We start from the raw sequence: 17,774 nt of genomic DNA on the forward strand, positions 1-17,774 counted from the left end.
AATGTTAGGAAGCTCGATGCTTTTATGTTTCTTTTGGTGGGGGAAGGGAAGGGTATTGGAAATCTCTATGTAAATGCTCCTTTTCCAGGTTTTTACTGTACATCTGTAAAGCTTAGTCTTGGGCTGAAGTTCCTTCCCCTTTGACCTGCCTCCCTACACCGTCTCCCTTTAATAAGATGAGCTTTCTGCACTCAAAACACACCACAGAGTTGTAGCTTTGCCTTGGTTGTTGTAGCATGCTTAGCCTAAATAAATTCTGCATTCTTAGCTGTTGTGATGTTACCAGAGCTCCGAGTGAGTGACGCTTTTACTTCCCATCTTTTCCTGTAGGGTGTTTCAATTACGAATCCATTCCTTCTGGAGTAATGGGCAAAAGAGAACATAAAACTCGGAATGGTTTTATGTTCCTTTTTCCCTAATCCAGAAACCTTTATGGAGGATACCTGCAGTGGGAACGACCTCTGTCCCGTAATGGAAAGCAGTGCTAGGAGGTGTAGCAGCCTTTACCAGCGGGGGTGCGTGCAGGGGTGTGGGTGTGGATGTGCTCTAAGACCGGGGCCAAAAGGCTTGGACTTCTTGCCTTAGTCTCAGGCTGTAAGATAGCGAGGACAGTACCTGCCTCGGGGGATTTTTGAGGCTTTAGTTCAGGAACTTTTGGATGATGGCCTCTGGAAGGTGCTGCAGAAGTGCACAGTGCTACCGCGTGCGGGCTGAACACCGTCATTTTTTCCGGCAGTATACGGGCCTGCCACGGTTAGGGAAAGCTTTTTTATTATTATTTTTTTATTTTTCTTTTTGGTTCTGCTTTAAAGAAAATGCAAAAGTGCTTTACTGGGGAGAATAGAAAGGGGCTTTCTGAAGAGGTGCTGGAGACGTGAAAATTCAGAGTGGTGATTGGTCACCTCTGCTTGATTGACAGGTTGCAGGGAAAAACAAAAACCCCTTTGTTCTGGCTTAATGGAACTGGAAAACAGAAAATGAGTATCAGGTAAAAATTCCTTTTTTAAAATCTTTGCAGTTCTCCTATGAAAAGCGGAGTTTTTACACAAATCCAAACCTCCCCCCACTCCAATAAATTAGGGGTAGGAACTCCAGGCACAGGCAGCTGCTAAGTTGTGTAATGTGGGTTGTCTATGTCAGCGCGTTTTGTAGGGGGCAGGTGTCCTGAAACACCACGACAGCCAACCTTAACGGGCTAGCTTAGCAGAAAGGCAGAGGATTGAAAGGGTGTAGCGACTAAAGCCCTGAACTGGACCCAGCTCTCTGGTTAGGTTTATTAGCAGGACATTCAAGGGGAAGCTTTTATTTTCACTTCCTATACTGTGCCTGCTTTGTGGATAAAGTCTGTCAGTTTCTACTACTATCAATTTGGCATCTTTCATGAGCATTATTACAAAATTCAATGAAAAGCGAATAGTTTAAAAAAAAGTAAACTATGTTTTAAAGTAACTTCCATCTAGCACTATCCTGTCTTGCAGATTTTATATAAAGTTCAACATCAGCACAACAGTTTTGAGAATCGTAAATGAAAACAATTTATTTCTGATAACTTAATTATTTTGTATATTGATGTATTTCAGATTGAAGGACAAGGACACGGTGCAGTTTTTGACTGCAAGTGCTCTCCTGATGGACAGCATTTTGCATGTACCGATTCTCACGGTCACCTTCTGATTTTTGGCTTTGGTTCCAGTAGCAAATATGACAAGGTACAGTACAAGATATCAAAATGTTTGTCTGTTTTGAATGCATTTGTGCAATCTCTCCTTTAGTGCTTTAAAAGCCTGTATCTCAACACATTTTTCAGCCATGAATATGGGATGTTTCAAATTCCTGTTGTTGGCACTGAGTTTGCTTTCACTCTCTCTTGTTTTAAGCTACAGAAACATGCTATTTTGCACGGGAAATTAAAAAATAAAATAAAAATCATGCAGTCGCTGTCTCCTCTCTTAAGTGAGATGAGGTGGTTGCAAATGTCTGCTAATGGGTCCACCTGGATGATGAGTAAACAGCACTGGAACTCAAAATAGTTAAATATTTTGCTTTAAACAATATGCTGGTTCCTAACTAAGACAAAAAATGGAGGGAAGTGCAATAAGACTAATTGCTGATACCTCTTTTAAACGCTGCATAGCCTGAGTGGCAGTTATTTACAGTACATGCTCTGTATGTTCTAGTTAAAAATTTTATGTCTGCTAATGTATTTCTGCTGTCATGTATGCTTACACAGCAGAGTTCTGCTGTTGCTGTGTAGTTAAAATATTACCTCTTATTCTTATGTCATTGTCAACATGGTCTATTCTGAATGTGGGTGTCTTGTCACAGACTGTCATGATGGTAAAGATTTGTAGTGTTTGGGTTTGGTTTGTTTTTTCCCCCCTGTTGATGAGCATGCTCTTTGAACTGTACCAGTTACACAGTTTGCAGTGCTTACAAGGTCCTTACTTATTTTACCACCCAGGAAAGAGGTGATGTGTCTCTCCTCGCCTTCTAAGACTTACGCAGACATACCTGCTCTAGGATTTTCATACCTGCATTTTCCTATCTGGTACTTGAAGGTTGTTGATGAAGTGCTGGCTTCTGGATCTTGCCTCCTCCTGCTTGTGGATCTTTTGACTCAGACAGGCCTTGAAATCACTGTGGCAAAAATCAGTGCAGAGGGGCCTGAAGGAGGGAGAGCAAAAGCAGTTTTAATCTTCGTCATGTAAACCACTGCATTTCTTTCTGTAGTGTTCCAGCTCTTGTTTTGATGCCAATTACAGCAGCATTTTATACTAGGATTTTTTTTTTTGTCATATTTCTCAACTATAACTTGAAGTACTTGGCTGCTGTTGCTATCCCTCAACTATTACTACAGTTAATCCACCTGAGTGTTTTCCCTTTCATTCCAAAGACAATGAACAGGAGCAAAGATACCACAAGCAAGGAAAAACGGCGCTATTAGATCACTTTCAAGGTCCTTCCATCTTTCAGTGCTCTTACTCTTCTAAGCTTTAAAACCTGTTGTGATAGAAAACGTTTTCTCACTATATCCATGGATTGTTTGAGGTTTCTTTTTCTCTCCAATCATTTGTTTCTTTTTCTCATTTTGGAAGTGCATAGTCCTCTGCAACTCATAAATGCTGGAAATTGAAACTAAGAGCCAGTTTATCTTTGCTCTGATGGACCAGGATTCTTCTTTATGTAGCCATCTGAAAACTTTCCTTGGGAGGGATTAGACCTGTTTGAAGAAAACCAGTTGCTTTTCACTTCTTGAACACAACAGACCCTTTGTTCTCTTGGGATTTTATCTGCACTCTTTAGGAAAAAAAAAAAAAAAAGAAAGAAAGAAAGGAAAAAAAAAAAGGATTATTTTTTTCAGTTATTGGATGATTTACAATGATTTTCTCCAGTTACTACTGTACCAATCCTGTTTTGACCATAGAAAAAAATAGGAACAAACAGGATTTACCTCTCGGTCTTAAATCTCAGCTTAGAAGCTAGAGACCTCTTCCTTGTCTGATTCCATCTCGTCTTTCATTTTTGTCTGACCTGCCTGGTAGAAAAGGTAACTACAGGTGGGTAGGTGCTGGAGATTTGTTACTCTATTTTCTGATGTCCCACCCTCAGCTCCTCGTTCATTTGTTTCCAGACAACTTGGAAGAATACACTCTGGTAGGATGTGTGTTTTTTTGGCTTTAAAGTGGTTTCCATGCATCTTGGGGAATGATGTTTACAAGAGAAAGGAGTACAGTAACCAATCCTGTACTCTTGCATTTGTGAAATGTGCTCAGACCAATGATTCTAGTTGAGATGACATTAGTTTGGTGAGAGAGCAGGCTCTTGTTTTTCCCCATAAACATTTTTTCATGTTGGGTTCAAATCGTATCTGGCTTATAGTTGATAGGAACCTCTGTTGAGGCTTCTCCTTCCCTTTTTTCCCCCCTCTTCTTGTATGATCTTGGCTGTGATGTTGTTGAGGTGATGGTGTTTTGTTTTGTGTTTTTTTGTTGTTGTTGTTGTTTTTTTTCCTCTTTTTTGATGGTACATGTTTTTGTGGAGTAATTCTTTGTGAGTCAGAAAAGGACTACGCTTGTTGTTCGCTTTGAGCTCCTGCAGTATTTGACCCAATTAAGGGAACTGTATGTGAGCCAGTCTTAACGGAGATTTCTGGCTGGGTGAAGATCATCAGGCATAAGTTGAGCTCACTGTCAGCAGGTCACATGCACTTCAGAAGTCTGTGCGTAGATGGAAACTTGTCCAAAAAATGCATAACTGACCTAAAGATATGAACCATTATGTTGATTTTAAATATTACATTAGACTGCATCTCTGAGCCTTCTAAGGCTTTAGTACCTGTAAGCTACACAAACCACAGTTCCCCTGCTCCTGTGTGGTGCATTGGTGCAGTAGCGGGGAAAATCTCTTTGCATTTGTGTAGGTGTGCTTACACATTCGTGTAGGTGGTTTATCTTCATTTTGTTGTGGATTTGGTCTCTGATAGTATATCAAGAAACACAGTTGTTTGTTAGTACTTCTAATTGTCTGCTTAACGTGTGAGCAACTGAATATAGGTATTTAAGATTCTCTAAATCATGTAATTCTTCCGATTTTTCTGTGGACCTGGAGTAGCCTGAGGATGAGTTCATTCCTGAGATTCCAGCAGGGACCTTGTGGAGTTCTACCTGACATTTGGTCTGAGCCTGGGTTCTCCATGAAATGCCATTCTTATCTCACAGAATAAAAAAATTATTGTTTATTCTCTTTGTTAACCGAGAATCTGGCAGCAGTACTTCTTCCACTCAGGGCTTCCCATTGCAGTAAGACGTCGCTTTGTGCACATGCACTTTGTAAGGGTAACCCTGAAGTAAATTTTTTGCTACTGCATCTTACCATGCATCTTCCCAATTCTCCTCCTGGTGGAACTTTTTTTGAATTTGTGTGGTGTCCAGATCCAAAGATTCTTACGACTTTATTTATTTTAATTCACATCATGTCGGTGCATGTAGGCACCTTCTGATTTTGTAACTGACATGTCTGTGGACGTCATTCTTCCCTGGTCTTCTCACATCCTGGACAAGCAAACGTAATGTCATTGAGAGTCCAGACCTCTGAGCATGATTTAAATGTTATAACCTCTGCCAGACTGATTTCCACATATCAAGTTACAGGAAATTGTGTTACGAATTGGTTGTGATAGAGCAGACCAGCTTCAGACAAGGCAGGATGTTCGGCTAGAACCGAGGCATTCTTCTGACTGTGCTAAAATACCTGTCTCTTAACATCAAAGACAAGATTTTCTTTTTTTTGGACATCTCTGTGCCTTGGGTTGTTTGTTCAATTGTGTTTATTCTGCACTGGAAATCTAATTTTGAGCGAATGATGATTTCATGGCTTTATTTTTACTTGTTTAAAGTTAAACTGAGTATATGAGCTGCCAAGGGGTTTTGCTTGCCAGTAAGTAGCGTTGGGATGTGTAGTACATGTTGCAGTTTGTCTTCTGTTCTCTTTCTCTTTTCTCCTTGTGGTTCAGTCTTTCTGATTGCACAATGTTGAGATGTGTGTGCCAGCAAGGGATAGTGCCATAGGTCTTTTTACACGCAGTTTGGACAAAAGAATTCCTCAGTCTGTCAATGGAAAGCCACCTAGAATGAATTGCAAGCAGGTGGACTGAAACTAAATAATTTTGAGCTTGAAGAATTCAACTTTAGTTCAGCTTTATTTTTTCTATGGGGACTTTTTCACATATCTAGCTTTATAATAAGAATATACATGTTTGGCTTCTGGTGTTAGAATATTTGGCAGTCACGCAATGTGATAAATATTTCCCTTTTTCTCTTCTTCCTACACCGTAGCTCATAAGTCTGTGACACATTTTTCATTATCAGATGTATATGCATCAATATGTGTAACCTATTTAATACATCCATGCTATGTTCTGCCAAATGTCTACAAGTAGTTATATATGGCTCCCTTCCTCTGCTCTTTAAATGCTCCCTACCCTCAAACCTGGGGGTTATTCTCCTTGTGAGAATATAGAAAGTGCATACTGGGGGAAAAAAAAATAATTAACTTTTCCCCTTGAAAGTGAGATGAACAGATCAGTTTGTAACCTTGTTTATGCAAAAGTGACCATCAATAACATTGTTAAAAATACTTTTGGCAGTTATCTTCTGTGTATTTTTTAATAGGTTCTTAAAAAAATTACAAAATGACTTTGTTTACAGATAGCAGATCAGATGTTCTTTCATAGTGATTATCGGCCCCTTATCCGCGACGCCAACAACTTCGTCCTGGATGAACAGACACAGCAGGCTCCACACCTTATGCCTCCCCCGTTTTTGGTTGATGTGGACGGCAACCCTCATCCTGCAAGGTATCAAAGGCTAGTTCCAGGTCGTGAGAACTGCAGGGAGGAGCAACTTATTCCTCAGATGGGAGTGACATCTTCAGGTATGGAAAACTTCAGTTCGGTACACCGTAGCCTATGCAGTTGCCTACAGGTGCTCTGCATTCTCCCTCTCCCTCTGTTCTTTTTCTTCATTATTGGGACTAGTCATTCACATAACATTGACAAGCTTGACACTGATTGCTTGTGATAGACTATTTTACTTACAGCATTGTCATCCACCAAGTCAGTCCTAGCTGATGCTACAACATAAGTTAGCTCGGAGCTTATTTCATTATTGAAGCAGTAGATGAGGTTGAGCGAGCTTTCAATTGATCTCTTTGGGTAAGACTTCCTACTTCAAAAAGCCTAGGGAATAGACTGATCTTCCACAGATCAGTTGGATTATACCTACAATATACCTACAAGAAGAGAAAAACAAGAGGACACCTGAAATATGCAAAATTTTCTTCCTCTGTAGATGAAGACAGTCCTTCAACATAAGCTTTGGTTTGGTTGGAGAGCTCTCAAGGCTTGATGAGAATGCAAAATCTAGGACATTCCTCTGAAGTCATATTCTCCATGTGTACTATGTGTGAGGAACATGCATACCATGGGCCAGTGGCTATTAGAAACTGCTTAAATACGGCCCACGTGAGTGGAGATATAAAAAACAATGCCTACTTATCACGTGTTACTAGTTCAATATTAGTATGAATGAGCAAACAGCGACTGGTGACAGTAGCTGTAAATATTTTCAAGATAAGCATTGTTTAATATTTGGATATCCTTGAAAACACTGGAAAGCTTTGTGCACCTGTAAATAGTGGCTTATGTATACTGAAATCTGTGGTATGTCAGATGTTCCAGGAAAGTTAACTGTCAGTGTTGTTCCCAGAAGAGATATTTGTCCTCATTAGTAGACCTGAGGATGACAAGTCACTGAATATTTACTTACATAATCAATATTAAGGAGCATTTCAACATGTCCTCCAAAGTTACAGAAAGAAAGGCTACCTGAGAAGCATTTCTAAGAAGGAAAAAAGCCTTTCTGGTGAACATATGCCATGTTTTCTCTCCTAACTTCTTAGCTAGTGCCTGAAGCAAAATTAGAGTTCCAAGAAATGATTTTACCTTATTGCTACAGTTGCAGCATGGAGTCATGACATTCTTCATTCTTCAGTCCTCCAAATTTGAAAACGTTCTGGACATGTTCTCCAATATAATATCTTGAAACAAGTCAGACCATGTACCCAGACCCAACAGTATTAAATTTAATGGTGACACATGAATGCCAGATGATGTCCACAGCATTTTGTTTAAAAGCAGGAAGCCATCATCAGGGCTGACAGAGAGACGGAGAGACAGAGGGTGTTTGTCTACATCTTTACAGTTTAGCAACAGTATATGCAGTCCTACACAGAGCTAAACTGTGCTGATGTATTTCGTATATTTCCCTCCACTAAGGAAGCTTCTTGCTTTCTGAAACTTTATTTTGGAATTTGATGGATCTCACTATGAGCACTGGCAATTTATGTCTTGTCAAGAAGTTATCTGTAGGGGCCTAGAACAGTAGGGGGAATTCAGATAATCTTGCTTGATTTACTCCTTAGATGTTACCTGAAGCTCTTTTAAACCAAATTTATTGGAAAAAATCAAAGTTTACACCAATGTTTTTACTATTTGATTTGATTTTTTTATACAGTTATTTGTGGAGGCAACATTTCAGAAGCTAGATACTTAAAAACATGCCTTTTGTTTAGGTAATTGTTTCTTTATGATCATTCTTGAGTTATTTGTAGTATTTCCCATTATTTTCATGAGACAATATGTCTGCTCATAAGATCACCAAATAAATCTGATTGCCTTACTATACAAGTCAGAAAACATCCAGCTGTGGTTATGCCAGAGCTCATTCGTTGATTTCAAGGTTCTGCTGCTTAGGGCAGTTGACTTCAACTAAATTAACTTTTGAAACTCTGGGAGCACTATCTTAAATGTTTATGTTCTTTGTGCATAACATCATCTTTTAAGAAATGGCTGCTTCCTTCTAGCCATAATCAAAGGTGTTTGTTTCATAGCACAATTGCTGTAATATGTTGTTCTTGATCTTACCAAGTTTTTACTATATCTCTTTGGAATGATGCTGGGAAAATTATTTCTGTAGCACGTTTCTTTGAACATTGTCATCCCTCATTACAAAGTTTTTGGAAGTTCTGCTTCTTCATTACAAAGTTTTTGGAAGTTCTGCTTCTATCGACAAGAGTTTCCTTCCGCTCCACCCCACCATATATTTTGTAATAAGGTATCTGACTTTATTTTCAAATCAGTACTGTAACCCTTGCCTTTTTCTCCCATAAGTCAAATTTTTGTGAGTATAAGAAGAGGTTTTGCATTGCTTATGCTTACATGCTATCTTTTTAGTTTGCTGCACAGAAACAGTATTGTCAACTTGTAATCCCTTCTTTTAGAACTATTTCCAGTATTTTACTCGAGAGACTTGCCCTAAGGAGGTTTCCTGGATTGTTCTATGTACCAAAGAAAATCACTGTTACTTACCTGTGTCATCATTCTGCCCCCGTGGAACTCAGTCAAGCATTCTGACTGCTTGCAGTTCTCTACTATAGATAATACTGTTCCAATTCAGTTCGACCTTCTTGGTGAAGTTCTTTCATATAAATTTTTACTGAAGTGTTTTATGGTGCACTTGAGGTAGGCAAAGAACACGTTTGGACAATTTACATTGACTGAGTTGACAACAGTTGTATTAAGCTTCTGTATCTTGTTCGCACTTGGTCAAATTTTAAGCCTTTATCAGCGGTTGTGTGTGATCACCTTCACCCTGCTCCAGGAAACTTAACACTCTTGATATCAAGAAAAATTGTCCTGTTTTATAAACCAGAACAAACACACAAAAAAGATGTTTAAAATATGCTTTAGCCAGTACTTGAGCGTGTGATTATATATTCTACTTGCAAATTGGCAAGCAAAAATAAGTGAGCAGTTTGTGATAGAAAGTTCTTCAACATTTTCGTGTTATTGTGCATTTTATTTTACAGGATTGAATCAAGTTCTTAGTCAACAAGCAAATCAAGAAGTTAGTCCGTTGGATAGCATGATTCAAAGACTTCAGCAAGAGCAGGATCAGAGACGTTCTGGGGAGGCAGGAACTAGTAGTACCAGCCGGATAAGCAGAGGTAAATCACGTAAGGAGAGGGTGTTCTGTTTTTTCAGTAGAACCAGCTGACAATTGGAAAATGTAAATCATATATTACTGTGCATGACTTTGTTCAACTACTAGAAAATAGGTAGAGGATGACAGAAAATCATTCAGCTTTCCCATCTATGATTTTTTCTTCTGTAAAATCTCAGAATTATTAACATTACAAATTTATCTTCCTATCGTATGCTTGCTCAAGGAACTTGTAGTAACTGTGTTGCCTTAGAATTAACCTCTCTGCTGCTTAATCTGGAGTTGGCCATCTGTTGGAGGGAAACATGAATTGTCTCAAATAAGAAAATAGGGAGGAAAAGGGAAAGATCGACATGTTTCTCAGTACAGCTATTCCATGTTTTCTTGTCTTGCAGTAGATTACAGGGTAGTCTCCAAAGCTTTCAAAAAAATAAAAGCATGGTTGGCAATACATCCAAGTATGTAAGAATAATATGTGTGTGAAAAGTGTGGAAAAATGCCGAAATCTTTGCTATAATTGTAGATGTTTGAAGGAACTTGGATGTTTTGTTGTTGTGGCTGGTTGGTTGGTTGGTTGTTTCTAATACTTCTCAATGTTGTGGCTTTGGTTTTTTTTTTGAAGATAGAAGATAGTTTGAGGAGTATGTGAATAGAGTGAGATAGCCCACAGTTCTATAAAATGGGTCCAGAGTGCATTAGCACTGGTCAGCTTTTTGTAAATGTTTTCAAAAGAATTTTTAAACAGCAGTGAACCAATGAGATATTTGCTTCACTTGAGTGTTGATGCATCTGCTCCTTTTATCTCTCTCTCTATATATATTTGTAATATATATATATTTTTTTAATGGAGTACTGCAGCCCTATACATATTTCAATGTGCACATTTTGGAAGTTACAGGAAATGCTGAAATAGTTAATTTAATATTTGCCTTCTTCTGAACTAATATGTTAAGTCAAATTAAATACTTAATTCTTTTTTCTTTTGAGTTTTTCTTTTTAATTGTTGCCCATAAAATTTCCATTTGAGTACAGCTATCACTTCTTGACATTTTAGGATCTGTAAGTTCTACCTCTGAAGTTCATTCACCCCCAAATATAGGATTAAGACGTAGTGGACAAATTGAAGGTGTGCGTCAGATGCACAGTAATGCACCAAGAAGTGAAATAGCCACTGAGCGGGACCTTGTCGCTTGGAGTCGAAGGGTTGTAGTGCCTGAACTATCTTCTGGTGTGGCCAGGTAAACATAGGCCCAGTTTGCAGTGAATTTTATTTTGTTGAATTTTGTTAAATTGAATGGTTTTGAAAGTAACATTGTCACAGCATTATTTGTGTGGTATTTACCTGTTCTCTGGTCTCATAATTCTTCTAAAACCTGTTTGCATGTCACTTGTAAAACCTTCGATTTACACAAGTCATGTGAATAAAAAATAACCATTTAATAAATTACAGAATAATTTAACTTGTATATGCAGTGAAATCTAATTGCCTAAATGTTTTTGGACTTGTGACATAAGATTATGGTATGTTTTAACTGCATGTGTTCCTGACATTTTAAACTGGAACACTGACACACGGTGTTAAGTGTCAGAGATGAATTTTGGTTTTTCAAACCTGAAATAACCTTATTTTGTTCAGTAACATTGGCTTGTGATGAGTACTTATATCAATAAGTCAAAAAAACCCTACTGGTTATACTCAGACTGCTCTAGCTTTTTGAAACAAGATTGGAATCCTTAGATAACCAAGGGTTTTTGTGAATGCTTAAAATTTTGGAAATCTTTTTAAGAGAGGACAGTTACTGTCCTAAGACACAGTGCTGGTGTATAAACATGCAGATTTTCTTTATATTTAGAAATTGGTATCTTGTACATCAACAGGAAAGAGTACTTTTCAATTATACGTTTTAGATACTCTGTGAATATTTCTCAAGAAAATTGCTTTCGAATTTAGAGTCATGGCTTTGGGAATAGTTAAGTCAGATGTCCTTCGAACAGAACACAACCATGTATTCAATCCTTGCCACTTGAAATCTTTCTTTGTTCAGAAAGGGTATTTGAAGCCAAATTCTGTCTCTAAAGAAAGAAACTACTGTTCAAAGCACGTCATAACTATTGAACATTTATTCTGTGATTTGGAAGAGATTCTGTCAGTGCTAGTGTTTTTGCTTTAAAGTTAACATCTTAATTTTCTATTTTCAGTAGGCAGGAAGAATGGAGAACAGCAAAGGGAGAAGAAGAAGTAAGGGTGTATCGATCAGAAGAGAAAAGAAAACATGTAATGAGTCACATTCAGAGAGAGAACAAAATACCTACTTTCCCTAAGGTAAATAGTCACTTGTACTATATCACAGTAAGAAGCATAAAAATAAATTGCATTTCTTAGGCCACATGAATTTATATTACTCTTCTCAGTTTTAAATTTGAAAAACGGATATAGGAATTTGTTTACCTCTCCAGATTGAGGACACATGCTTATACTGATGTTTCACTATGTTCTAAATAAATTGGGATTGCTCTTAGAAGCCCCTGAAGTGGGGGCCCTGTAAATCTAGCTTTGGGAACATGTTTTGCTGTAGGCTGGCTGTCACTGTTGATCACTACATCCTAATGCTGTTGTCTGCTGTTCGACATACTGTTCTGTGGAAAGGTTCAGTTAAAACTTAAGTTGTAGTTCTTTAATTTGTTTAAATACTTTTTGCATTACAAATAAAGATGTAGGTATTTTCTCTCGTGGTACCCTAATAATCATAATGCAAACTTTTATGGGATTTTCTATGTCATGTTTTTTGCTGGATCTGGAGTGCGTTTTTCAGAAAAGAGGAAAACAGGATAGATGAAATAGATAGAAGGGAATGCATTGTACTAAAAATGAAGCTGTCATCATAACTGACTTGATGTTTTCATATAACCTATGAAAAAATAATCTTACAACATTATACTGGTAAGAAAATATGAAGGATGTATATTCCATATTTACAAAAATCTTTTTATGTCTTGTTTATTAAAACATTTTTTTTTATCTATGCATCACATGCATATCTGTGCATTTCTAGCCAAACAACAAGCCAGATTGTGTAATTTAAGAAGTAAATGTTAAACAACTTGAAAGGAGAACAACCTGTGCTTTGGCTTTTGTAGTACACTTACTCAAGATGAGACTTTTCAACCCTTAATTAGAACCTGAGTAAAATTTGTGCCTCCAAGAATGCCTGCATGTTGTCTATTGAAAAGTAAAAATGACGGGGTTCAAGGTGAAAAAAATTAAGATATTTTTAATTTTTAAAATTAAAAACAAGTGTCCTAGATTTGAATTATTTTAAATATATATATTTTTTATTTAAATAAATATAGCTTGTTTTATTTATCTGCCAGTTCTTGTACACAGAAGTGTGAAGCTCTTTGTCCTTTATTGTTTCGGACGTGGCCGTGGCAGAGCCAATGGGTGGGTTACCAGGATACCATAAATGTGGTAACTCTTTCTTTCTCTCAGGAATAATAGACGATGGCCCTCACAAATTCAGATTTTAAGAAAGTTTTTTGTTGAATTGAAGGGATGTATTTTAGAGTTGAATTACAGTCTTTCTTCAGTGTATTTAAACAATTGCATTGCTCAAGAGTTTTCCCTTTTCTCTAGCTACAGCTCGATCAAAAAATCCTTCCTGCTCTGTGAATTCCTACCAGCTTGCCCTTAAATTTCTCATTGGGTTATAGTTCTCCTAAAATATCACCGGGACATAAAAATAGCAGAGTAGACTAGTTGGTTCAGCATTTCAGTTTCAGCAATTGCTTTTATTACATCTTTGAAACAAAGAAAACAAACTTAATGTGGATGTTCTTTTAAAGAACTTTACTCAGATATTTTTTTATTTTTTTTTTTTTAGTATCCTAAATTTAAAGGCAGCACTGAACTCTTTGGGTTCCCATAGTTTGTGGATATTTGTACCCTTAAAATCCTACAGAGTGGAAGCTAGCATAGGAAAAACTTTCTTCATTTTCTTATGTCGACCCAGAGAAGAGCGTGCCCTTTGTTTATCTCAGATCTGAAAGATCTCTGATCTGGATTCTATGCCCTGAACGTAAGGTTAAGATAACTTGGCAACAAATCCTTCAGTGGCTTCCCACCTTTGTTCTGAGGAAATTGCAAACAGTCAAGGTCTCTGCACTTGAGTGTGTGAATAAGTTTTCCATAGAGTAAGTGTTAGTGAATTCAGTAACTATTTAAAGATGTTTAAATAAATCCTTCTTAAACCATGAGGATATGCAATAGCATCACTGAAGAGAAAACTCATACTCTTCATTTGTTTATTCTTTCTTAAAGTCCTCTTTTCAGAGGACTTGGATTGGTGAGAAGCTTACTGATAATTAAAGTCCCTTGAGATAGGTCCTGAAGAGATTTGGAAATGAGTAGGTATCAAATGATATTATAGAATCACAGAATGGTTTGGGTTGGAAGGGACCTTAAAGACCATCCTGTTCCAACCCCCCTGCCATGGACAGGGACACCTCCCACCAGACCAGGTTGCCCAAAGCCCCATCCAGCCTGGCCTTGGACACCTCCAGGGATGGGGCATCCACAGCTTCTCTGGGCAACCTGTGCAAGGGCCTCAACACCCTCAAAGTGAAGAATTTATTCCGAATATCTAATCTAAACCTACCCTCTTTTAGTTTAAATCCATTCCCATTTCTCCTATCCCTACACTCCCTGACAAAGAGTCCCTCAGCCTTTCTGTAGGCCCCCTTTAGGTACCGGAAGGCTGCTGTAAGGTCTCCCTGAAGCCTTCTGTTCTCCAGGCTGACAACCCCAGCTCTCAGCCTGCCTTCATAGGAGAGGTGCTCCAGCCCCTTGATCATCCTCATGGCCCTCCTCTGGACTCATTCTAATTCTTTGCTGTCCTTTTTGTGCTGGGGGCCCCGGATGCACTCAGGTGGGGTCTCATGAGAGCAGAGGGGGAGAATCACCCTGCTGGCCACGCTACCTTTGATGCAGCCCAGGATAAGGTTGGCTTTCTGGGCTGCAAGCACCCATTGCCAGCTCATGTTGAGCTTCTCGTGAACCAGCACCCCCAGGTTCTTCTCCTCAGGACTGTTCTCAATCCGTTCTCCACCCAGCCTAGATTTGTGCTTGGGATTGTCCCAACCCAGTTGCCAATGGCCTCCAGAGGGCCCTGCCAACCTCACTCGTTCTGGAGTTCTGTGAAATAAAAACTGCTTTATGCACTAACAGCTTGGGGGTATTTTATTTGTCATCCAGGGGAGAACTCAGTGAAGAATGTTAAGATTGGGTAAAGTTTTATATTGACAACTTCAGTAAAGAAAACATCTCTCTCCAGAAAAATAAGAATGGACATTCACTATGGACAAATTTAAGTTCCAGAGAACTGGTTCTGGTTAGGTAGAAGCATTTAAATAGCCTGTCTAGTCAGTACTTAAAGCAATTATGTAGACTATTTGGCAAACTGATGTTTTTCATCATAATGTTTCAATCATAATGTTGGGAAAATCATATACAGACCCCCAAAAAAACACCAGAATTTAATTTCTTTGTCTCAAAGAGGCTACGAGCATCTATTGATGTTGAGGTTCTGTTACCAGACACACACTTGTGATTGCTGCGATTTGACTTGCTAGTAAAGGTTGAGGAAAGAGGAACAATTCTCAGAGAGGAGATCCTGCTGGTGAAGAAATGCTACGATTTTTTTCTAGCTTTAGCTTCTCAAAATTACTGTAACCGTGTATAAAATCACAGCAAAACTGTGCTTCCTGGTAGACTCAAGGGTTTTAAGGACAGAAGAATTCAGTGCTCTAATGTGGAAGTTGTTCAGATACCAGTGAGTTTCCAGGGTATCAAATGATCCTTCATAAATGGTGTTAAGTCCCTCAGCTCCGTCCAGATGACACATTCGTATCTGTCCCTTTCAAATAGAGGGAATACCATTACTTGTATTTCACAGAAAAACTGTTCTGACAGCAGCTGTAATTTCTAATGTATCTATAGATGTGCTCTAATATTGAATGGAAGCCTTGGATATGGTACAAGGTACTTGTCAGCATGTATGACTTCATCAAAGTATACAGAGACAGTGATGATTGAGCCTCAAATCATAGGTAATCTTGGCTTTATTTTCAAACTTCCCATTAGAGTTAAGAGTGCAATTTCAAGCTCTTTCTTCAGGGTATATACTGAAAAAAGAAACCTATCAGTTGTGTTTCCTCAGTCATTGTTGCAGAGTTTGGTGATGGATCCCATTTTGCCAGAAAAGCTTATCATACCTCCTCTTTCCAGTCAGACCTTCATACTCTATCCTACTGCCACTCAACAACCACTGAATAAATGAGAATTTGCCTGACCTACAGCTTCTAATCATGTTTTGGCAAAGCTGTGTTGAGTAGGAGTGATGTTAAGTTACGTTTTTTGGCAAGATGCGAAAGATGTATACCTTTTGGTCCCTTTCCTGCTTGAGCAGGGCCACTGCACAAGATCAGCTCCAAAGGTGCCTTCCAACCTCAACCTTTCAGCGATTGTGTCATGGATAACAATTTTTTTAAAATTCTTGTTTTGATACTGTATCTTTCCCAAAGCAGTCTGTTACGCTTTGGCATTGCCACAATGCAATATGTATGCAGTGATGTTACTTGCTTTGATAGGCACTTCCATGCAGGAGTGATTTACTTACTTTTTGTCAACCTCTGAACTGCCAAAAGAGAAGAAATCTTTCCAAAATCAAACAGCTGTGCAAAGCACCTCAGTTTTTCAGGGAATCCATAGTTCCAGTGTAAGTAGGGTAAAGCTGTATTTATAATAACCATTTGAGAAACATAATGAATAGAAGTGTGGGTGTACATCTTTAGGAGCTTTATTTCTAGAAAGAAGACAAAAAATAGTGTAGTTGTAATGCAGCTTCTGCAAAATGCATCCTTGCTCTTATAAGCAGTACTGGACTGGTTGGTTTCATTGGGTTTATGCGATCCCGTTTGTGTTGCCTGTGCTTCATCACACAGCATTTCATGATGCTAGGAGCTGGATGGGCTTTATAAAAAGGCAGTGATTCCCAGCAACTATTCTATGGAAGTAGCAGAAGCAAGTTGTTGTAATGTTGGCTTTTTTTGTCCTGTCTGCTTCAGCAATCAATCTTGAGAGCTTGACAAGAAGTGAGCAGCCCCAGAAGGCCGGGGGGCAGAGCATACCGTGTGGTGGGCTCAGCAGCTGGTCTTAGGGCTGCCTTAAAGCTGTTCTGAGTAAGGTCAAAGCAGCTTGAGGAGATCTGCAATGTGCTGCCAGTTTGAATCCAGAAGGAATGCCCCAGGTTTCAAAAGTCTGGGCAATCTTGAAATACTGATTACTTGAGCAATCCTGATAGAAGTGTCTTCCAGTAGCTGCACTGTCAGCTTCTCAGGAAGAAGACGCTGGTGACTTCCCCAGTTTTCACTGGACAGAACAAAGGAAATTCAGAGCTCACTTATGAGAGCACAGGGCAATGTGTGTTGGTCCTATGCACTTTGGTGAAACCAGTAATGTAATTGCACAGATCTACCGAGGTGAACAGGGGCACTCATTCCTCAAAAAGGCGTGTGTCTTTCAACATGGATGGTGGGAGAAGAGCTCTAACTATCAGTCTTCTGCATTCAGCTAAGGAAAACCAAATCTTAGATACAGCTTATTAACCAAGCTTTACTACAGTTTTCAACAGAAAGTAGTTTTTGTTCTTGGAGGGAAAATTTAACATTACGAAAAGCAACTTTCATCATTTAGGACAGAATAGATCTCACTGCTCCAGAAGAAAAAATGTAAGAGGAGTAGGTACAAGCAACTTATCCTACTAGAATGCTCAGATAATATCAGCGCCTTTCTGTGGTCTGTTCCAGTTCTTCTTGCTTCATCTCTGGTGTTGTTTTTTCAACCATATTAACACTTAATAATAGATATCTGAGATTTCCCTTCTGGAAGAATTAGAGCACTGGGGAAGCATACCACCTTGTGTAGCATCAGAAGAGTACAGAAGCTATTTCACTGGGACTGACCAAGTTCGAAGTTCAAGTACGCATACCAAAAAAAAACACAACAGAAATTGAGATCATCATGCTTAAATTTTTATAAGGGTGGGGGACTAATACAGCATTACATTTATGTATTAAGAGCAAGTGTTCACATTACATATTCTAAGCTTCATAAGAACTCAGATTCTTTACGACTGACTTGCATTCATTTGAACTGTT

The 17,774-nt window shown here is 38.6% G+C and overlaps 1 protein-coding gene across 1 annotated transcript in view; it reads left to right on the forward strand.

Annotated features, from left to right (window-relative positions):
• PHIP (PHIP subunit of CUL4-Ring ligase complex) overlaps positions 1-17,774 on the forward strand; it is a 112,223-nt gene that overhangs the window by 59,236 nt on the left and 35,213 nt on the right. Inside the window, exons 16-20 of the mRNA XM_084514881.1 lie at positions 1,581-1,709; positions 6,207-6,432; positions 9,427-9,564; positions 10,615-10,798; positions 11,760-11,883. Coding sequence (XP_084371007.1) covers positions 1,581-1,709; positions 6,207-6,432; positions 9,427-9,564; positions 10,615-10,798; positions 11,760-11,883 — 801 coding nt within the window. The remainder of the gene's footprint in view (positions 1-1,580; positions 1,710-6,206; positions 6,433-9,426; positions 9,565-10,614; positions 10,799-11,759; positions 11,884-17,774) is intronic.

This window comes from Aythya ferina (assembly GCF_964211825.1).
Source record: "Aythya ferina genome assembly, chromosome: 3".
In the NCBI taxonomy this organism is placed as follows: Eukaryota; Metazoa; Chordata; class Aves; order Anseriformes; family Anatidae; genus Aythya; species Aythya ferina.